General features: G+C 45.4%; 1 protein-coding gene across 3 annotated transcripts in view; it reads right to left on the bottom strand.

Moving 5' to 3' along the window:
* The window catches only part of Rim (Rab3 interacting molecule), a 129,211-nt gene that overhangs the window by 51,792 nt on the left and 54,047 nt on the right, over positions 1 to 23,372 (bottom strand). For all 3 annotated transcript variants that reach the window (XM_084602296.1, XM_084602295.1, XM_084602294.1), the window contains exons 2-3: positions 1,120 to 1,468; positions 18 to 131 (exon numbers count right to left, since the gene is read on the bottom strand). In XM_084602296.1, coding sequence (XP_084458422.1) covers positions 18 to 131; positions 1,120 to 1,468 — 463 coding nt within the window. The remainder of the gene's footprint in view (positions 1 to 17; positions 132 to 1,119; positions 1,469 to 23,372) is intronic.

The following is a 23,372-nucleotide window of genomic DNA, read 5'->3' on the forward strand; positions in this document are numbered from 1 at the left end:
TGAGCGATGGTGGTCACCTGTGAAGAGTATTGCCGCCGCAGCTCCCGGCCTCCGAGGTTTCCTAACCTCTGTAGGCTTCCTCCCCGTACCAGGCCCATAGACATGGACGTCGGGTGGCCAGTGTAGTTGTCCTGTAAGAGTACAACGACGATGACAAGCGGGTGAGGTTCTAGGAAACAGCAGTAGCACATAAAAGCTAGAGAAGAGGCCGAAATTTTCCTCGCACTCTGTGCGACATTGCTTTGGCTTCCCTCGTAAAGCTCGTTGAGTGTGATGACTACCCCTATTGATCCAACGAGCTCCTTGAAATCTTGCAAGGGTTAAAACCCGTCAGCGAACTATGTTCCCACAAATCTTGGAAGGGTGATTAATGCGTTTTCTGAGCACTGTGCTGGTGTCTGGTTTTGATATATTTCGTCACCACTTCGCCACTTTCAAGAAGGGCTCACAGATATTGTGATGTCCCAACACTTGTTGATCGCTTTCCTGCTATTTATAATTGTCCTCTCTTTGCGTTAACTTCTTCTCATTCATCATCGCTTTCAGCACCACTGCTCCATTCTTTTGGACGTTAGTGAAGGCCTTCAAATGAATAAACAAGTGAAGTGCGAGCTCATGTGTTTCCTTCCGACCGTTCGAGAAAGCCCGTGAGCACGTATATACCTCCACGATGAAAACGACCGCGCAAAATGAACACGAAGACGGAAAGGGAGACGTACGTGAAGTTATGAAGGTATACCATATATGGAAATGTCAACATTTTTGTGTTCAGTGAGCCCTCTGTTACCATGGCAGACTGCGAAATCGATTCGTCTCTACATTGCATTGATATTCTTATCGACAATGGTTCCTTTTTTCCCCTAGCAATGAGTGGCACGTGCTGCTTACAATCCTTTTTTCTCTTTGACCTAAGTTTCTGAGGGCAGGCTGCTTCTTTTTTCTTTTGACTTTCCTTCGAAAGTTATTTCTAAAAATTGATTGTTTCAGCAATAGACGCCACTTGCCAGTTAGCGCCTGCCTGCATCGTCCTGTGCGCCATTAGTGTTCTTTTTGAGCTATTGTTTTTATCATTCACGTATACCAACTCGCCCAACTTTCCGCGGTGCCTAATGCATATACCTTTTCGGCAGAGTGAGCTCGCTCCAGGCGGCCCCTGGCGGCGGCGCTCGGCGGTGGCACGAGCTGCGAGCCGCCGTGTATCCACTGGCCGGTTTTGATGAGCAGCTCCTGCTTTTTTCGGCACAGGATGCACACCCAGATGACCTTGGAGGAGCGCAGCGTCACCTTGCCGCCGCAGCGCGCGCAGCAACGGATACTGCAGTAGTTGCAGATGTGGCCGATGCCGTCGGCGAACTTGGTCTTGAGGCAGATCTGGCACGTCGCCTCGAGCTCGGCGCCCAGCTTGCGCTGCTCGGCGCTGCGCTGACCGATGGCCGTCTCGAGCAGCTGAACCTCGTCCTGCTTTTTCCTGCGAGAGGCACGGTGTCAGAGACGTTAGCACCGCGGTCAAGATTAGAGCTCATCTAGGATATTCTCTAAGGCACCCTTGCACGCACGTGCACTCGGTAGTCGCTTTAATCTGACGGGTTCACTCTCAGCAGCGTGTAATTAAGCTCGTATGTTTTAGAGCGCAAAAAGGAGTCCCTCGCTTTGTGTGAAAAGTTTTCTACTAAAAAGTCGCACTTATAAATGTTTTGATAAAGTGCTTTAAAATTCGTAAGCACTTTTTGAATAAGGGGTATACTACCCTTTTCATGAGTTCTCATGAATGAAGACATCATTATCCACTTACGGTGGGTCAGTGGTTAGGGCGCTCGAGTTTCGTACCCAAGGACGCGGGATCGAATCCCGGCCGCGGCGGCCGCTTTACGATGGACGCGGAAAGCAAGGCGCCCGCGTAGTGTGCGGTGTCTGTGCACGTTAAAGAACCCCAGGTGGTCGAAATTTCCGGAGTCCTCCACTACGGCGTCTCTCATAGCCTGAGTCGCTTTGGGACGTTAAACCTCTCAAACCAAACCCTTCAGACTCGTTTTGAAGCAGAGGCGGCATAAGACACTCGAGAAAAGGAGTTCCTTAATTAACACATGATTAGCACCAGAAAAAAAAATATTAAAATAACTTCACTGAAGAAACGGTTGTAAAGCCAGAATTTAAATGAAATCCAAGTTTAGTATTTGTTTTCAGTAACACGCTATGATCGCCTGATAGTTGTAATGGCTGACGCATAGCGCGGCATAGAACCGCGGTCGTTTAAATAATAGATATGTGAAAATGAACCAGAACGATGAAACAAGAAAGCCCCCCCCCCCCCCCCCCCCCCCCCCCCCCCAAAAAAAAAAAGCAGTACCAACAACAGCAAAACCAATTTTTCAAGGGACATATAAACCACCTCAATAGTCGGCTAATCTCAATTCGCCCATGTTTCGAGATTTATTTTTAAAATACTCAAAAATTTCAAAAATTGGGGTTTTGTACCCAATGGCCAGTGTGCCAACTGCGGTGCTCCCGAAAGCCTCTCGTATGTTTTTTTTTTTTTTTTTTTTTTCGAATGTGTAGTTGCGAGAACAATGTGGTGGCTCGCATATAGGATGTTTAGCGTCCGCATGAACCCCGCCGTCAGGTGCCGGCGCAACCCTTTTGAACACCTTGTGTTCACTGTGGTTCTGTTTGTGTTGTGGTGTCGCAGGTGCCTCGCTGAGGCGCGCTGAACTCCTGCCCGCGCAATGTACCTAGCCTTGCAGAGGCTGTACCTTGTCGTCTGGAAGTATCTGTCTGGGCAGTTAGAAACGGACGGCGAGACGCGGTTTCTGCGGCGCTGGCACACGCGCTTCTATGTTGTACGGGGGAGCAGACTTGAGATTGACCAATAGAATGGCTTGCTAGACACATTTTTCTCAGGCTGTTTCGTTTATTGCTATATTTTGTCGCATACGTCCACATTTTTGTTTTTTTCGCGTCTGCATACTAGCATCGGCTAAACCTAACTTGTTCATCTGAAAAAACATAATTCAAATCGTCAAAGCTGCTACTTGGAATGCAAAACTGCGTTAATTCTGGCTGATTTGAGCGGGTAACCTGTGCGCCTGTCTCAGGAAATTTGTATTAATAGCTTGAGGTATACCTGGTACAAATGATTACGACGTACAGATTTCGGCTTGTATTATGCCACATTACGTACTAAAAGGAGGTACACGTGTTTTTCATATATTATTTGCGACCTCATGGATACGTAAGGAAGGGAACTTCCCCTGACTACATAATATAATTTCGGTTTCAGTTTGGTATTTCAAAATACGGTCAAGATTCTCAATTAAAACTCGTGCAGTCGGAACGGCCAGTTCGAACAAAATACGTCTTGACTCTGTCAACATCAAATCTACCAAGAAAAGCTCTTGTCAATTCGAAATTTGCATAAGATGGATGGATGGATGCATGGAATATAGGAGCGTCCCCTTTGAAACGGGGTGGTAGCAGTAGCTATCATGCTCATTTTTCTCCATATATCTTAATTATTGATTTAGAATGGTTAACTAAACCATCATTCTATTTATTAAATTTTTGTTCCTACATTACTAACATTATGTCACTTCTCTGCTTTTAAGTCACCAATCTTCCAGTCGTTTTTTTGCTAGTTTCCACCGCAGGTTTATTCACCCGGCCACTGTTATCTCTAAACCCCAGAGCTTCAGGAACAGTGATTGCGCCTGCATCAACTTCCGGATGGATACCATTACATTCGAGTATATTATGGTCAATTGTTTCACTGGAGTTTACACATACAGCACATGCGTCATCTCCATTGTTAAATTTCTTTTTGTAGCTGCGTGTTCTAAGGCACCCTGATCTAGCTTCAAAAAGTAGGGCACTGCCTCTTGAGTTATCAAAGAAATCTTCCTTCCTGATCTGCATTTTCCACTTTCGGTATAATTCCACACTCTGTTTCTTTTCCATCGAATTTATCCAATTTTCACCTCCTGTGTTTTTCACCTTTTGCTTAATGCTCTTTATTTCTCCGTCCTTGTGACTAGCATACTTACTAGTTAGTTTCCTAGTTCTTTTCCTCCATTGTGAGTCAACGCTTTTTAAGTACAGGTATTTAAATACTTTAGCTGCCCATCTGTTACTGTCCAATTTCCTCAGGCGTTCCTCATATAATATTTTACTCTGAGCTTCCCGTACTTCGAAAGATGCCCAGCCCATATCTGTACCGCCTCAAGTCACAAGAGGATTCGCGCCACCATGCGGACGACTTGTTCCCGAGTGAAGGAAACATCAATTGATACCATGGAGGAAGGAAAGAACTTCGGAGAGGCCCTGACGTCACTTTTTTGAAGCCGCCGCGACCGGTCGCTGCAATGTCTCTCCTCCTCCTTTACCCTCTGCATTTTCTATCTCTGCGACACTCACGTACCTCGGGCCCTTAGCAACGCTGTTGCTAGTGGTCCGAGTTTTCATAGCAACAACGATGCCGTTGCTAATGGCCGGACTTGGCTAATCCTAAATTTTGACGTCACTTCCGCCACACTTTATCCAATGCATTGGGAATGGCAAGGGCTTCTCCTAACTGTAGAAGAACGGCTGTTTGGGCGAGTTGGTGAACCATGATGGACAGTACACACGTGCGCAAAAAGACGAGACAAAGAGGAGAAGTGGACGTCTTTTTGCGCACGTATATTACTGTCCATCAAGGCCTCTCCTAAGTTGTTTCCTTCCTCCATGAGGGATACGATGCCCTTTTTCCGCCCCATTCTCTCCTTGCTTGCGAACTCTAAATTATCATCGGGTGAAGTCTCGGGCTGCCAGTACAAGATGCACCTACCGCCAAAGGTTTGTGGAACGGAAACTCCGGCGAAGAAATTCAGTTTCTTTTAATGCGGCGCAAATTAAACAGAGACAATGAGAGTAACAACAATTCGGGGCAGCGTTCTAACTAGTTCGTTCGTTTACCATTACATGGCGCATATCACAAAACTCATATGTGTAGATGTTTTCTTTCGAAAAAAGCTGTAGGAAGAAGGCTCCACCTCAGATCCTCTTTACGTGTCGGATGTAGCGTTAAGCTTAAGTCAAGACGCACAAGTGCGTGGAGATACACTGTCTTAAACGCAGCGTGTCATCAGGCAACCTTGTTGCAAAAATATCAATTTCTGACACTTTTCCTCTTTGCATCAACAGAAACAATACTGAACAATGTAAAGCCCAAGACGTGTTCTACCTGACGACAGTGAATTATTTTCAATCGTTCTGGAACTATTCAATATAGAATCATTTAAAAAAGACAGACCCCTTTCTGTCAGCCCTAAATGGCCTGAATTGTCGCCCTTTTCAAACACGTACGTTGTCTAAACTGTGAATAATTATTTAACAAACGTTAGGCAAGGGAATGTGGCTTCTCAGTGTGCGGGAGGTCACTTTGAAACTCACCTCATTATCTGTACGATTAGTTAAACCAAACAAAGTGAGTTATATTCTGCCACTGAAGATGCATCAATCGCGACTTAGAGGCTCTAGCTAACGGCTGTCTTAAATTCCCGATGACGCTATTCCAGCCTGCGTGCGATGTCGGTGATGAAATTTTGTTGTTGCTATTACTGCCGTCCATAACCATTTCACAACATCTGCGGATATTAAAGGAGGCTTAAAAGGAGAAAACAGCGACTGTTTATTGTCACCACGTTCCCTGTTGCGACTAAAATTGGTATCGTAGTGAGTGACTCACGAAACCGAAGCTTTAAACAATTCGGAAGAGCAAACCAACGATACAGGCAGGAGTGGCGAGTGGGCTCCCTGACATTGCAGGCGATGAGTGAGGTATAAAGCTGGTCCAGTACAAATCATCATTGCCAATATTCGTTAAAAGAGGGAAGAAACGCTAACGTGAGGTGTCTGCGAGAAAAATACAATCACCCCTCCTCCTCTTAGCACGCATCTGTAATGAATGAATGAATGAATGAATGAATGAATGAATGAATGAATGAATGAATGAATGAATGAGTGAGCCAAACAATGTACGAATTGGAATTCATGAAAATAGTAGAACCGACCGTTGCCGGATGCTCTAAATTCAGTGAAAATAGTTGCGTTGGAAAAAAAAAAAATACTGGTGAAAATATGATCGAATGTTAGGTCTCTGTAGGAGTCTGTAAATAACAGTGACAAGCCTAAAGGTAGGAGTCTCTGTCACACGGACTCAAATTAATTGTATATCCAAAAAGAAGAGTATGGTGAAACAAGGAGGAGGGTGCAAGACATTTGAGATTTTGTCACTATTCTCGACCATTTTCCTGTTACCGTGCTGTTAGGATCAGCTTTGGGTGATCAGACTTCTGCACCAAAACACATTTCTTCAGCGACAGATGTCACCAACGGCGGCAGCTTCGTCATGAAGCATTCGAATAAATAGTCATGAGCGAAACATGATACTTCAGTACTGTCGTCAAACATTTCTTTGCCCTTAAAAAGTAGCATTCTCCAGTTGAGCGGCAATATAGAGTGTTTCAGCTAAAGTCACACCTCTTCCACTCTGCTTCCTGCACAGTATAAGGAAGCAGAACGAATGTGGAGTCATCAGCATCTTCTCCCCCCCCCCCCCCCCTCTCTTTTAAACCAGCGTAAAGTCTACCGCGTTACTTTCCGCCGAATCCCCCCCCCGCCCCCCTTAGCGGACGGCGGCCTCCGCACAATGCGGCGTTGTATATAGCCGGCGCGAGATGCTTTCTCGGTAGACGTACAAACAGCGAGCGGACAAAACCAAGAACAGCCGAGACGAGCGTAACGATCGCTCAGCGTCTTTTCTTCCGCGAGTCCCACAGCGCCTCTACACGCCGCATCTTGCGCCCACGTACCACTGTGGTCCGCGAATTGGAACACTCCCCCTTCCTCGTCCTCCACGCTTTTTCACTAGCCCACAATATACATTTGTTAATTGCACGCTCAGTTGACCTTGAGCTGTCGCCGAAAGCGGCCTGGCGGAGACAGCCGCTTTGCACGAGCACGCATCTAGTCTCGGGAGCAAAAGAAAGCTGTCGAAAAAAAGAAATATACATATAAAATATATATATGCGGCGCATTGTTGGCCAAGAGAACCCTTCTCTTTAGAGGCTCAAGAAAAGAAAACAACTGCAAGAAGCGGAGAGCAAGTTGGCAATATTTACGAGCAGGATTCGGGAATAGCGTCGCATAGCGAAAAGAGGTCTCTCAGTAGAAAAAGCGTGATTGGTTCGCGCGATCATGATGGTAATCATTATTTTGAGGCAAACTGGGAAAAGAAGCGCCCCCCCCCCCCCCCACCCCCCTTTCCCAGAAAAAAAAAAAAAAAAAGTGAACAGGAAGACTACATGCAGCGCTGAGCTTTTACCGAGAAAATAAAGTGAGAGAAAAAAAAACAAAAAATAACGATGATAGCAGCTCAGTGTATACATTTATAGCACCCCTTATTGGCTCCAACTATCAAACAGACGCGGCACAACGCAAGACGCGGCATCTCGACGCTTTCAAACCACGCTCGACCGAAGCGACGCTGCTGTGTACTGCGCTAAATGTCCGCCGCGGGAACAAATGCCTCCAGGACATAAGTGTAAGCCCCCTCCGTCCTGGTCGCCACTGGACGTAGCGTAGCATGTATGCGGCGTCTGACGAGTATGCATGGCTCCCCCTTTCGTCTACGGATACGCGCACGCGTCTGCCCGGCGCGCGAGCGTGCGTGGAAAAAAGACGGACGATCCAAATACAAAAATGCACCGTTGGGTACTGCGTAGAGGCATATATGTATGCCAGTCCTTGATCCTGTTTGGACATACACGAGCCCTGTGGGTTGTTTGGAGAGCTCGGGTCTGCGGGACCCTCATACCGCTCTCGAGCCACAAGAGGGATGGATGATGAGGGGCAGCGTCTCGATTCGTTTTGTTCGGTTTTACTTTTTCCCGAAGGCCAGCGCCTTGAAAAGAACCTTCTTATATAGAGTGCCCTTTGGGAAATGAAAACTGAAAAGGAAATATAAGAACAAAATGGCGTCGCTTGTAAAAATGACGCCGCCACTTCTCGTTGCTGAGAGATAACTTCCGCGAGTGGAACAGAAAAGAAGAGCGACATGTCTAAAAATAATAATAAAGAGGGCAGCGAAAAATGCTGCTAGTTGAGATCGTAACAATACCGTTCCATAGTATTTTCAGGACGTAAGTCGTTTGTGTGGCTTACCCGTTAACTAACAAACCATTAATTGACCTGAAGTGCGCGCATATGTGTGAATGCGTGTGCAGCTAACTATTTATTTCTTCCTGGTGAGTTTAATATGCAGCCAAATTTATCTGCGGCACAAGCGCTCAAAAGGCAAACAACATCGTTAAATATTTTTTAGTTCTTGATTTCTTCCAGTAGGTCTCTCGGTTGCAGAAACTGTTGCCATTCGGAGCCGCTAAGAGCTTGCACGAGGAGGCGCATGAAATGAGGTTGGTAATTCCAGAAATGGTGAGTGCGACGAGGCCTAAACCTGTTGTAGTAAGCGGTCAGAGGATGTAAGTACCCCCCCCCCCCCCCTTTTTTTTTCTGATAATAATAACAATAACAACAACAACAACAACAACGAAAAGGGAGACATGAAAAATAACTGTCATTTAATTGTCTCTATTCGATCGTAAAGCTCTTTGCTTCTGCGAGGCGGTCAGGGCAACCTTGGGACCTCATACAATTCACCGAGAGAGACGTTACGGCCATGTCACTCACGCAACTATTGCGTATGCTGTTGACCATTCAATGTCACCCATGTCGCAGCTTTGGGGACATATACTTATGTACACTCAGCGTAACAAGGCCAGCTTTTCTTTGGCGGATTTCAAGGGCTGCAATAAGTGGTCTCTTTTACTGACTTCTATACCTTCAGAGGCTTTGGTGACAACAAACAGTTCGTCATCGAAGAGCCATTTGGGATGAACACCAGTTTAGATTTAACCAAGAATGTTTTCTCTCTCAGCTCAGTTCAGCAGACAGCAGGACAGCCGGCACATTAACGTGGCGGTAGTTATGTCGCTTAATGGATGTCGCGTACTAGGCTTTGACACCATTTGTATCCTGCAACGCGTCCATGCTCTTGGTATTTTGCCTGTTGGAGTCTGCCCCAACTGCTATTTTGACTTTGGCTTTGGAAATCTTGCTTAGTTGGCCAGGTGTACACCCTGAACCTGCTGTGGTGCGTCCTTACACCTACCAGGGATTTTGATCTCTTATGAATCTCTCCTTAGATAGACTCTTACATGTATGATGCTTTCAGTCAGGTAGCTTTCGCATGTAATGCTCGAAAGTATGGTCAGAACCCCCCTGGGGCATCGCAGGCAGAGGCCTTGAGCTCCGTGATAAATCTGGAGTTCATTCGATTCTCATTCTTCACTATGACGTGTTCGACTGTCTGATTGGCAGTTTGCTGCCGTTGTCACAGTGTGTTTTACATCTGAAGTTTGAAGCCCGCCGCGAAGTGCAGCAGTGTTCTTCTTTTTTTTTTTTTTCGGAGTCTCTGCGCTGATCTATCGCCCCCGGTACTTCTTTAATCAATCACCCATTTTGTCGTCTTTGTGCAGCTCCGTGTGTAAGCTGCATCTGTTTCTGAACCCGATGTACAAAGGTTTCATAGCCTTCCAATATTATCTTTTCATTATCTTATTGTTCCACGAGCTTTATCTTATGTCTTTCCGACAATTTGCTCTGTTTCTGACCTTTTTTTCCTCCCCCTCTTCTTCGAGTGGTCACCTGAATGACACTCTGAAATTAGTGTAGTTGCTGCGTTTACCATGTAGCATGTTTAAAACATTGGTGACCATTTGCGTTTTTTTTAGGGCTTGTCTTTTTTATTTTGCGGCCCACCTAAAACTGTAAAATAAAAGGGTCCTGATTGAGTAAATCGACTATGTAAGTGCGGCTGTCTTCAATCTTCGTGAATGCACATTAGGCGCTTCCACTTCCCTGATCCGGGAAGGGTGCTCGGTGAGTGGGTAGCAATGTATTCTGTGTTTTGGTCTTTTTCTTTGCCGCCCTTTTTCATGCTGTTCCGATCCGGCAGTATTCGTTTTGAGCTTGTCGGATGCCGTTAGAGCACCTGTCCTGAAGTTTGAAGCTTGATATGATGATAAGCTTGTTCTGAAAGACACTGTTGTTTCTTTGTGAGCACGCGTACTTATTGTGTGGCGGAAGAGTACTCAGAGAAATAATGTGCTTGGCCAGGCTGTGGGTGTACACAACAAAGTGTTTGTTTCACTGAACGCATTAGTTCGTAAGCAACGTTACTCATCCGCGTAATCACATCCGCCGAAAATGATGGTTCGAGTGCTTGCCTGGAATTCCCGAGAAGAGAGGGTGAATAGGGGCGGTCGCTCTTTTGCTAGAGAAGCACAGTGTACACTGCAACTTTTTCAGTCAAGTGATATATATTCTGCGATGTCCTGCAGCTCTAGATTAAGAACAGAAAAAAAGGTTCACATAATTTGCTTTTACGTACCGAGATAGCTACTATGGCAGCACCATTCGCATTTTCTTCTGAAAGAAGCATGGTGTCTGGTCTATGGAGTTTAACGTGCTAAAGTGACTCAGGCTATGAGAGACGCCGTAGTCGAGGGCTCCGGAAATTTCGAGCACTTGGGGTTCTTTAACGTACACTGGCATCGCACAGCACACGGGCGCCTAGCTTTTCGCCTCCATCGAATATAGGCCACCGCGGCCGGGTTCGATCCCGCATCCTAGGGCACAGCAGCCGAGTGCCCTAACTACTGCACCACCTAGGCGGGGCAAGGAGCGTGAAGTATTTATTGAAATGCAGCACGTGGAGAATGTGCTGCCGCCTTCTGACAAGCGCAAAATTCCCAAATGCAGGGATTTGTTAGCCGTTCAATAATTTTAGGTGCTCAAAATTGATCCGAAGCTGTGCACTGTCATGCTTGAAGGGTGAAAATGTCGATTTGCACGTAAATAAATCAATGAAACAAGCAAGCAAAATAATAAACAGCTAGTCAAGCAAATATTCCTACACATTTCAGCAAGCATATGTGCTCCCCTTACATGGTGCCCTTCAAGCACCAGGTAGCAGTAATCCGCAGCCCTCCTCTACGGCATTCCTTATAGCTGACAGTATATCAATCAATCAATCAATCAATCAATCAATCAATCAATCAATCAATCAATCAATCAATCAATCAATCAATCAATCAATCAATCAATAACTTGTACACGTTTCAGTAAGTTACGCTACGCCCCCCTCTATACCGGTCGAAATTCTGTGCCTCATAGACATTTAAAATCAATCAGATAGTCAAACACACACTTTCAGTTAGGTTTTCCACTCCGACCGGAACTTTAGTCACCTCATTTAAATCATTTAAATTCGCATAGATATGCCCCGACTTGCAGTTGTATTTAGTGTGGTCGTTATACTCACACGTTCAGCTGTTTGTTTAGTAGGAGCTAGCCCTTCTTGCGGTCTCCGACCTATTCGTAGCCTCTGCCAAACTACTACATCCCACCAGTCGACTCTTATGCCGCAGCATACAAGCTCAGTTGGGCGTTCTCCCTGCGTTGTTGTTATGTCACTGTCACTATCGGTCGGTGATTTGGTTTTATCCGTCTTGTATAGCGATGAGTTTGTATATGTGGTACGCGAGGCATGCGGCTAAGCGTTACACGTGATGCGTGGCTATGAAAATAATTTTATGTCACTTAAAAATCAATTAATCATTTAAAATTACCATGACTGATGAATTTGGTGCTGTCCGCTATGTATAATGTGAGCCACCGTGCAATCTCCCTATCCCGTCGCAAACCAGGCAAGCCATTCTGTATAGGCGTCCGCTAGTGCTGGTGCACGCCATTAAGTTACTGTTGCCATGCGACGTACGAATAAAACCAGGTTAAATCCAAAGTTAGCCAGTCGTACGTGGTAAAACGGTAAATGTCTTTTTATTAAATGCGGATAAATAGCAAATTTTGGTTGTGTTTTCTCTCTATTTTTTTTTTTTTCGTAATCATGCTCGAAACATTATTAAATATAAACCGCCGGATTGAATTTACCGCAGTTCAGTCTGCTAACAAATTTAGAGAAATTGAAGGGCTAGTTATACGATACTACCACAGGGGTGGCGGACGAACGTGGCGCTGTCGAAAATTTTCAAGGCTAGGTTGCACGCACTATAAATGCCTAAGAAAAAAGGAAGATTGAACAGCCTTCGCTGAAGCGCGGACGGTGGAGCGCCGAACGCAAAATTCGGAGGTCATGGACGCGAATCCCACTGGCGGCATGAGGTTGTTTTTTACCGTGCTTTCGACTCGATTATTTTAATGATTACATTATTATTGCGCATGATCAACACACACATGCAAAAAGCCCTCATAGTTTAATTCCTTGCTGCCAGTGGCTGTTGGCTCCAAGCAAAGCTTAGTAATTAAGTTAAAATGAGTAATCTCCCTAGTTCTTGCTTCGACTACGGTTTGAACACCTGAACAGTAACTAGAATGTGAAAGCTGTGTTCAGGCCACCGAACAAACAAAAAAAAAAGCGATCCCGAATGTTGCGGCAGGCTGGCATAAGAGATGTAGGATAGTAAAAAGACGAGGTGTAGCGAACACATCGCGGCTTTTAATGCCTTGACTAGGTTTAGCTGTACTTTGTCTTCATAGGCACTGTTAAACTGTTTGGGCGGGGACTACAGCGCCATCAAAGGAGAAATTCGCTTATGTGTTTTATATCGACGAATGAGAATTTTATGTGCTGAAAGACACACGTATGGCGTATCTATGCATTTTACGCGTCACTACAAAGAACTTAACATGTAATCAAATATTAAGAGTGCATATCCCTTAAGAAAATGACTTAAAGCCCATTTGGGATTAAGGAGCAAGAGAAGCAGCTGTACTCCACATCACACCTTGCAGTGTGGATTTATTGTGGGTGCACTGTTGATGCACTGTGTCTGCACTGTGACTGCACCGTGTATGCAGTATTACTGCACCCCCACTACACCGCGGTTGCAGCAGTGTTGCCCCATGATTGTGCCACGACTGCAGCATGAATGTACTGCGATCGGCAAAATGCCAAAAGCTCCCATCCCTATGTCCGTGTATCTCATAGAAGCCCAGGCTCATCCGACAGCATTGTCCTAGCACAGCAGCCAGGATACTTTCAGTTACAAAGCACTATACAACGCCGCTTACCCCGCAGAAAATGTCCTTATAAGCGCCAGAGATTGCGTTACGTGCTTGCGGAGAAGCATGCTATTCTAAAAGCTTTACACTCTTACACAGTAAGCACCGGTGCTCCATCGTTAAGGTTAATCTAAATGAAAACGCAAAGAGAAAATTATCTAATTAAAACTCGTACCTCTCAATGAAGGTGATTGAACATTCGCGCCAAGACCCACTCGTTCACCGTCCCTAGCTCACCTAATCCACCATTTCCTCCTCCTAAAAGCGTGGCGGTGATGGGGGCCGACCGATTAGAGAAACCACGGGAGCAACGCGCAAGAAACATCGAAATTGGAGGGCGAGCGGGCAGCAGCATGAATAAGAGAGTCATTTTTCTTCCGCCAAAATCTCCCCCCGCTTCCTCCTTTTCTCTTCTAGCCATCCTTGACGTTCTTAAATTTCCAGGACACTTCAGGTTCGAAGCACGGAACCTGCTACTCTTAAACGCAGCCTGCCAGATTCACTCCACCAAGTTTGCAAGAAAACAAATATTTAAAACAAATACTAAGGAAACAGAGGAAGTGAGGAATGGAGCTGAATTCCGAAGCCTCCGTTTTACATCGTCCGCGATCTCGAGAGAGCTCGCGCTTTTTACAAGCAGACACTATCGAAGAAGAAAGTGAAGGAAACCAGCGCCTCTAGCAGCAACGGTGACGGCACACGACGCACCGTTTGTATTTTCAATTAGATCAAAAAAGTCCCGGCCGCCTTTCTCTCTTTCCCTCTCTGGTTGTCGACCGCCTTTCCCTACCTCCCCATTCCCTCGTCGGGTCCTTCCCTACGCCCGCGTGCCCTCCCCCCTTCTCACTTTCCCTACCTCGATACGTTTCGCCGAGCGCGCTCTTAATAAAATTAGCGTCCTGGAATTTCTTGAGGAGGCAACAAATGGGAAGTTACCGTCACCCAAGCTGCGTGTTTTAGTTTGAGAGCGACAAGACATTGCCCTAGCTTGTTTTCGTTTCGGGCTTTGGTGCGAAATTTATGCCGAGTCTATAAAGTGCTCTTTCAGGCCTTGCTCTTTCTTCTCCCGGACCTTCGTGTCTGCAAACTTGTGAAAATATTTGTACTGTGCTCAAGGAGAGAACGTATGCATTTACTGCGCAGTTAGAACTTACCGAGAGCTATAAAATTTGCTCTCCCTGTTTATTTTACATTTTCGTGGACGACCGAGAGCAAAGTTCGAGTTTGCCTTGACACAGCTGTTTGATCGTGACGTAATTCGTTCAATACAAGTTCGATTACAAGGTGGTACAACTTGAAGGGGATAGCGGTAAGATTATATTATTAGCAGATATGGATTTTCATTTTCATCCCGATATATACTGGGTGGCAACAGTGATCTCTCACTGCACTATCAGTTCGGAATGGCTAGAAGCAACAGGCTGTACGAATAAACATAACCACGTAGGTAGAAGAAGCGAATTGAAGATTTTCAGCTTCTATGCAGTTATTACCCCTTATTTTGACCTTCTATGACCTGGCTTTATGCCACCTATTTACCTTTTCTTCAGGCAAATTATCCGCTTCAGCTTACGTGCAATCGTAAGAAGTCAGAGGTCAATGTAGTGTTGGTAGTTTTAAACCTCAAAAACAGCAAAAGGGATGCTTTATACACATCAAAATTTGAAGACGACGGTAATCACCAACACTTTGAAAGTTGTAACAACATACATAGTCAGTCCTCGCTGACAATGGTAACTTGGGGATTTCGGAAGGGGAGAGTAAATTGCTCAAGACAAAGGTTTTCATTCACTATTTACTAAGCCCACTCGGCATGGTCCAGTGGGAATGATAATTCCCAAACTCGCTTCCACAGCCGTTGCTTTATTGTCTACTTCCACGCCATCACAAAACACCGACATCGGGACATCTCCTATTCGCATATTAAATGTTTGAAACTCTCTTCGAAAAAAAAAAAAACCAAAAAACTTTCAGCTCTCATCCTGCCACCGCGGAAGGATGAAAGCTGTTAGAAAAGCAACTGCAGCTGTTTAACGTGGATAAGCGTAGCCTGAGGTGAGAAAACACTAGTATGCTTTTATCTTGGTAGATGTAGATGGCGTTGTCGCTGTCTTCTCGCGCGCTGTCATCTCAGCCTCCGACAACGGTCGCGAAGTACTAAGCTCGCAATCCATGCAATCCATTTCGGAGCAGATTTAATTACACTCTGCTCACCATGGCAGCTTATGCGGTTAAGCGACGTATAGCGCGGAGCACGATTTTCCTTTTAATTACAATCCCGCTTCGAGTATAATAATAATAGTAATAATAATAATAATAATAATAATAATAATAATAATAATAATAATAATAATAATAATAATAATAATAATAATAATAATAATAATAATAATAATAATAATAATAATAATAATAATAATAATAATAATAATAATAATAATCAGTCAGTTCAGTCGTTCAGTCGTGTCCGTCTCTTCGTGACCCTATTGACCATGTCACGCCACGCTTTCCGGTCTCAATACTACTAATAATAATAATAATAATAATAATAATAATAATAATAATAATAATAATAATAATAATAATAATAATAATAATAATAATAATAATAATAATAATAATAATAATAATAATAATAATAATAATAATAATAATAATAGGTTCACGGGAAAGGAAAGGCGCAGTATCTATCACACTTGTTTCTGTGGGCACCTGAACCGCGGGTAGGAAGGAGGGAGTGAAAGTGGAGAGAAAAAGAAGCCGTAGTGGAGGAAAATGGAGTAATTTCGACCACCTGGGGATCTTAACGGGCAGTTCCTGGCCCTATGGAGCTGGGACGGTAGGTCAACGCTGCTTGCGGCGGGGTCTAGCCAGCCACCGAATTTTATCTGTTGTAGGCCGTCATTGCACCCGCCATTGCTTCGGTGGTGGACGACGGCTGTTGTTGCGGCGCGCGTCTTTCTCTCCCTCTTCTTTTTTTTTCTAGTCTATTTTCTCTTCTGTCCGCACGAGGCAGCGGAGGTGGCTGAGCTACAGAGCTAGTAGCAAGCCCGTGCATTTTATTTTCCTTCTTCCTACAGCCACAACAACAACAGCACACAACTAAGGAAACTACCAAAAACGACAGTTGGAAACGCTGCTTTGTTTGGCGGCTATTAGGCACGCGATGCAGGACAAACTGGACACAACTCGCATAACCGTCTCTTTGCGAACTCTTTCATCCTGTCTAGAGATGAAAGGATGATGCGATATACGATAGCTGAGTCCTCATGACGCATTTCCCTAGCTGCCGTTGTCAGTGAAGAACCACCACCACTGTCGGGTGCTATATTGTCAGACTTGATAGCGGTGATGGTAAATTAAAGTACTTCGCTAAAAACAAATTTATGCCTACCGCGCTACCGCCAGCCGCCAACTGCGCATTCGCGCATGGCCAACTAATAAGCCTTCGCATATTTCCGTCACGCCATAGCGACAGCGAAATCATTTACATCACCCGATCAGAAAGCGGAACCCATTGGCACCAAATACGCCACTCAGCAAAAGGAGCAGAAATAAATAGTCTAGGGGGCACTTTGGACCACTAAAGTGCGATGAGACGACAGCTTTTGTTGAAACGCCTCTGATTCCGATTCCCGTTTTACTGCGTCTGCTTCTGTGTGCTGTGTCGGACGCCCGGAGGCGTCAGCTTCGATATGCGTAAATCGCCTGGTGAAGTAATCAGTCATAACCGGGCGTGACGTCATGATGACATCAGTTCCGATCATTAGACATTGTCGGATGTGATATAACGATAACGTTACATTCGGTCATGGCCGATGTCACCATGTGATGACGTCATAGTATGGCGTTATCCCGCAGAATCTCGCGAAGTGTGATGCTTCTCGCGGAAGCACGAATGCACGAACGGACACTCATGGACCTATTAAGGCTTTCACCTTAAAAATGAGAGTGCAAAAGTTTTGGATGCCGACTCAGAATTTCTTGGGTCGCCATGCCAGGTGACCGTCACGTTGTCCACGAGACATAACCATGAGCTTTCAACAACATGGCGAATGCGAAACATGCGTACAGAAAGAAACTTCGACTCTATCATATTGCCTGGTAGAACTATGGCTCGGCAAGGCGGAATAGAAATGGGAGTACTTTGTAACTGCCAACATGCCAGAACGGCACGATGTGCGCAGATGAAGGTTGTCTTCGAGAAATTCTCGAATGAGCGAAGGATGAAATGCACCAATGAGAGTAAAAAATGAACTTGGATTAAATATACTGCAGAAGGACAATACTTCGAATATTTCGCAGCGAGGCCCCTTTTCATGGCAGCTGTTCTTTACTTCTCAGCATCAGTTCACGCTGACGTGTTTACTGCTCGTCGCCGCCGGACGTTCTTGCAACACTTCAGCCATATTCCATTATTTCCGGTCATACCGCTGGAGCTGCCACAGGCGGACAATAAGCGTCAACTGGAAAACTTTTTGCAACTAGGTCGTGAACTTGCTTGACCCCCTTCCCGAATGCCCCCCCCCCCCCAAAAAAAAAAAAAAAAGCATCTCAGGCAATATGGCGCTCTCTCACAGCTGCTATCCAGTGTTCTTATATAAGAAATATAAGGATAGATAGATTGTGAATAGTTACGGACGATACTTGACGGGAACGCCCGGCAGTAAAGGGTTCAATTCATGGATGACTTACAGGACAAAGTGCAAGACATGTTTGAGATCATAAGGCCCCAAATAAAAGAAGTAGGACTGGAAGTTACTGTGCCCAAATCGAAATTAAAGTTCAGCGGTCTAGATGGGTAACACAGCAATTGGCAATAAGTAGCGAGGTATTAGAAGTGGCATGAGATATACGTACAATCAGGCCAGAATGAAACGCAGCGTCCATGAGCAAAACAAAATATTTACCTGCGGATATTAACTGCAGTGTACAACTAGCGTCGTTCGTTTTGGCGCGTAAAGGATCTAGAGCAGTATAGGAATTCGTAAACGGGCTCTAAATAAATAGCTCGTTGCACAGTAAAGAAGTACGACATACGCACGTCCCCTTTAATTTCTGCTCGTTAGTGCATCTATTTACAATAAGTTACAACCGCGGATTCAGACCACTAGAGAAAATAAACTGCGAAAAGAGTAATGAAGTGCGACTCAATTGGTAGCCTACCTTCAATCTATAAATAATAGGGTATCGATATCTATTTGATTTGGCTTTGCATACTGCAGCCTCATATGAGGCTATGTATGACAAGGAGGGACAAGCAGATAAATGAAGGGGAAATGAGGGTACTCGTTACAATACATGAAGGAAAGAACCCAACAGTCGGCGAGGCCAAGGAAAGCATTGGGGATTGTACTTTATGCCTTTTTTTTTTAATTTTTACTTGAAACGTGATACTAATTTTGTGTGATACTAGTTTATGTGATTATCGAAGTAAAAATTATGCCTTCTTTTTTTCTTTTAATTTTTACTTGAAATGTGATACTAATTTTGTGTGATACTAGTTTATGTGATTATCGAAGTAAAAATTAAATAAAAAGAAGGCATAAAGTACAATCCCCAATGCTTTCCTTGGCCTCGCCGACTAGCTGTTGGCTTCTTTCCTTCAAGGAGGGACAATGATTGCACAAACAAATGGTACCAATCGGCAGAGATCAAAGCATACCCCCTTTGTATCATAAGAGGATGATACTTGGAAGGTAACGAGAGATTCGTGTTACTAAATTGCGGTAAGCGCAGCCAGTCATGTAAAAGAGGGTAATAGGGTTATAGTCAAGAGAAACTCAAGACTTGGGAGGGAACAGGGATTACAGATATCTCTTTTGAACGCAGTAGGAGGAACTTCGTTAAAACTTCAAGTTGGGCTAGTTGGTAATGGCTTGCTGGGATAATGTTTAGCGGAAAAAAAAAATAAATAAAACACGCGGATGTCCCTTGTGTGCCGTGTTCTTTGTGTCCGTGCGTTTTTTTTTTTTTTTTTTTTTTTTTTTTTTTTTTTTTTAGCCGCTAAAATGATTCCAGCAAGTAGGAGGAAATACAAATGAGTGGGGAATGTGAAGCGGACACAGAAAGTCGATGCTAGATTAGTGTAGTGCGCATCCGGAGAAAGAAAGCGTGTAGCAGAGGGTGGCGGAGAGTCCGGACTCGAGACAAGAGTGAAAGAAATAACTGGAGATAGATCTCCCTGCAGGTGGAACCGAAAGCCACCAAATGAGGTACTCTTTAACCCATTAATACGGTGTACGAATACTACCGGCGCCCTTCTTGTAGTGATGTGGTGCTAGACGGCATACTTTAGTCTTGCGCCGCGTGACACAAGTGTTGGAAAGTTTTGCGGACGGTGCTTTGGGAAAAGCCACCGCTGTTAATAAAAGAGGTACAATTCTGTTACTGGTACACTATAAACGCGATATTACATAGGTTAATGTTGAGTAATGTTGATCTCTTTGTGTTCTCCAGCAGTGAAGCACGCAGGCCACGCGAACACCACCGCCGCAAGCCTTCGATCAGCAAGGCTGGCTTCGTCGCACGACAACAGTGTGTTTTGACCCCGGCTCCTCCGTACGCAGTACGGCGGCGTTGAAAACAAGCACTCTAGACGGATTGCCACTTTAAATTGGACTAGACGTTCCCCTCGTCAAGCGGTTTTACAGTGTGGTCACTGCCAGCAGTTGCCTCTAGTTACGCAGTTGACCAGGCTCCAAGTGCAAAATCTGATTTTGGGGCGTCATCAAGAGGACCGCACCTTGAAGGGACACGGCGCGCAGTTCAATATGTCGAATGTTCTGCTGAACGGGATGAAAGAGCAGTGAACGAGGGTAGAGGGGAAAGTCTCAGTTCGCGAGTCGAGCCAACGTTTCGACAAGTGGACTTGCATTCGTCTGGGCAGCGCGATCATCACACACATTGCGCTGCCTAGACGAAGACAAGTCCACTTGCCGAAACGTTGGCTCGGCTTGCGAACTGAGGTTCCCCCCCCCCCCCCTTCTCCTCCTCCTCTATCCTTGTTCAGTGCTCTTTCATATCGTGTAGCCATCTTCTTTCTCTCGTTCTACCCTGTTGAACGGGAGTTCGATAAGCGCGAACACCAGTCCTATACATTATGCATGGGACTTTCAAGCGTACATTCTCAAAGTTCGACATAAGCAATAATTCAATATACGCAGGTTCGATATATCCGGAATTGACGCTTTATGCTTTCTGACGTTGGAAAAGCAGCCGACACGCCATTTGTGAAACTAGTATGCGCAGCATTTTCGCTTAGAATTCAACTAACTTTTTGAAGAGTGCAGTTCAGCCGTTGCCCCGCCGGGGTGGCGCAGTGGTAAGACGCCCGACTACTGTGCCGGAATTCCCGGGTTCGAACCCGACCTCGACGGCTGCGTTTCGATGGAGGCGAAACGAAGTGGCGTACGTGTGCTGTGAGATGTCAGCGCACGTTAAAGATCCCCAGGTGGTCGAAATTACTCCGTAGCCCTCCACTACGGCTCCCTTTTCTCTCTTTCCACTTTCACTCCCACCTTCCTCCCTTCCCTTACGGCGCGGTTCAGGTGTCCACAGAGCAAGTGTGACAGATACTGCGCTTTTCCCTTCCTGTGAACCAACCAACCAACTTCAGCCGACCCGACTGCTGTATCAAAGGACGTTTTGAAGGGCTCCAGCTTTCGATAGTTGCGCGTGTCCGTGCATTTAAGGAACGGTTCAGGAGCGAGCCATGATACTGAGAAAAATGCAGCGGTCAGTTGGGTAGTACTTGTAATCAGTAATATGGGTAGCAAGGGCATTCATGAACTTCCGAGTGCCTCGCAGATCAAATAAAGCGTTCTTTTTTTTTTTTTTTTTTTTTAAATGAACGCTGAAGCAGGTTTCTGGCCATGTCTCAGCGTGCAAACGCGGCAAGCGTTATCGGTCGAGTTGTCTGCGCTTGTCCTATACCGTTTCTGACCTGTGTCTCCCCGCTGTGGTGGTGGTAGTGGTTATTTTATTTATATACAAAAGAAAGGAAAATATGTTTGCCAGCCCCGATATCTGCTATCTGATATCTCAAGCACCTGAACTGGGGCGGCGGAAATAAAGGGATAGCGAGGAAGGGGTAGAGGAAATCAAAGAGGTGAGCGATAGGGAGAAAGGAAAGGGTAGGTAAAAATAAAAAATAAATATATACACTATAGAGCAATATGCAGTAGTTTGCTTGAGGCTCCCCGCTGTTCCAATTTTGCGAAACACCAAGAAAATACAAGGAAGCACCGAAGTAACATCCATACCTCAGTTCATCTATACAGTCGAACATTTCGCAGCGTAACATTATAAAATACCCCCCCCCCCCCCCCCCCCCCCCCCCTCGGTATCTTTCTCCTGAACTGGGTATTCTTGTGAAAGCAAAAGTGTATGTGAAAGTCGGAGCTCTATTATCTGTATCCGGCCTTCTGTATTCCGAGCCTCGTCAACCAAGCTTTTTATCAACAATGCCATCCTCCCTTACTCGCGCCCATTCCTCGCATCTCGGAAGACAGAACTGCTGTTCGATAGAGCCGCGCACGCGCACAGAGTTCACCATCGCAGGCGTTCCATTGGCACCATGGAAGATACGAGGTGTGGTCTCAGTGCCAGTTTTTCATTCTCACAGTGGGAAACACCCAATGAACGTGTGTCAACATATGGTGCTACAGTTGCACAAGCTCCATGGCGCTTTATTTATTGCAGCGTGCCGGAGTGGAAGGAATAGTGGAAGGATAGAAACGGGAGCTGTATCACTTGCGGTTGACTCGACAGAAAGCGCAGCGCTTCCCATTTAGCGGGACAAAGTTGTACTGGAAAAGCAGGGAACCTTCTCCGCGATTGAGCGATGAGGCGTATATCTCTTTGGGCCCCGCCGGGATGGTGCAGTGGTAAGACGCCCGAATATACTGTGCCGGAGCTCCCGGGTTCGAACCCGACCGCAGCGGCTGCGTTTCGATGGAGGCGAAACGAAGTGGCGTCCGTGTGCTGTGCGATGTCAGCGCACGTTAAAGATCCCCAGGTGGTCGAAATTACCCCAAAGCCCTCCACTACGGCTCCCCTTTCTCTCTTTCCACTTTCACTCCCACCTTCCTCCCTTCCCTTAGGCGCGGTTCAGGTGTCCACAGAGTAAGTGTGGCAGATACTGCGCCTTTCCCTTCCTATGAACCAACTATTATTATTATATTATTATATCTCTTTGGAGTTATTAATAACAGTATAACAGTTATTAATATTTACGGCACTTGCAGTCGTGGCACACGCGGTACCAGCATAAGTCGTCCCACTCCATAGGTTTTGCACGGACTTTACGTATATGCTTTGGCTGCCTGTGCTGCGGAGTTTTGAGGTTCCCTGTTCATGAGTCCTGCCTTGCCTACACGCGCTCGTCGAGCAGCAATATGCAGTTGGACGTGTCGAATAGTAGGTGCTATAGGAAGCGTTTTGAATGAAACCTTGTTTTCTTCATAAAGATGAGAAATGCGGAAGGTCTGATGTGATAAATTGTTAATGAAATTAAGAGGAGAAAAGAGAAAGACACTACATGCCTTGTGCGGTTGGGGGCACAATGTGGCCAACCTTGGTGGCCCTGCCCCTGTTATGTGGAAATAGTGCCTTACAGCTTGCTCGCCCTGCGTGTGCCCGTAGTGTTTCGTTTTTTTTTTTTTGTTTTTTTGTTCTTTTCATTGCGTGCCTAATCTATTTGTTGCTAGTGGCTTAGTTGGACAGTTTTCTTTCCTGCTTTTAGATTTTTTGCACCTGCCATGACATCTTTTCGTTTTTGTTATGTTTCGCTGGTTATGCGTGATTTTCCCTGTTCCTACCAGTTATTTTTCCTGGCTTACTATTCCCTGGCCCACATTTATTTTTTTCTGGTAATGTTCTACGTTCCTCATTAATTTATATTCTCCTTGGTTTTTTTTTCTTCATTTTTTTTTCATTCCGGTCTTTTTTCTTGACTCTTATTCCTACCCATAGCTCTCCGCACTTTCCCTTCTCCTGGCCACCTGCGAGCACATCTCAAGCTTCTGGGCACATTGTGTCCAGCCTTGTGTGTGTGTGTGTTTTTTGGTTTGGTTTGGTTTGTGGGGTTTAACGTCCCAAAGCAACTCAGGCTATGAGAGACGCCGTAGTGGAGGACTCCGGAAATTTCGACCACCTGGGGTTCTTTAACGTGCGCTGACATCGCACAACACACG

Source organism: Amblyomma maculatum, chromosome 4 (genome assembly GCF_055883805.1).
Source record: "Amblyomma maculatum isolate TAMU_Amacu chromosome 4, ASM5588380v1, whole genome shotgun sequence".
Lineage (NCBI taxonomy): Eukaryota > Metazoa > Arthropoda > Arachnida > Ixodida > Ixodidae > Amblyomma > Amblyomma maculatum.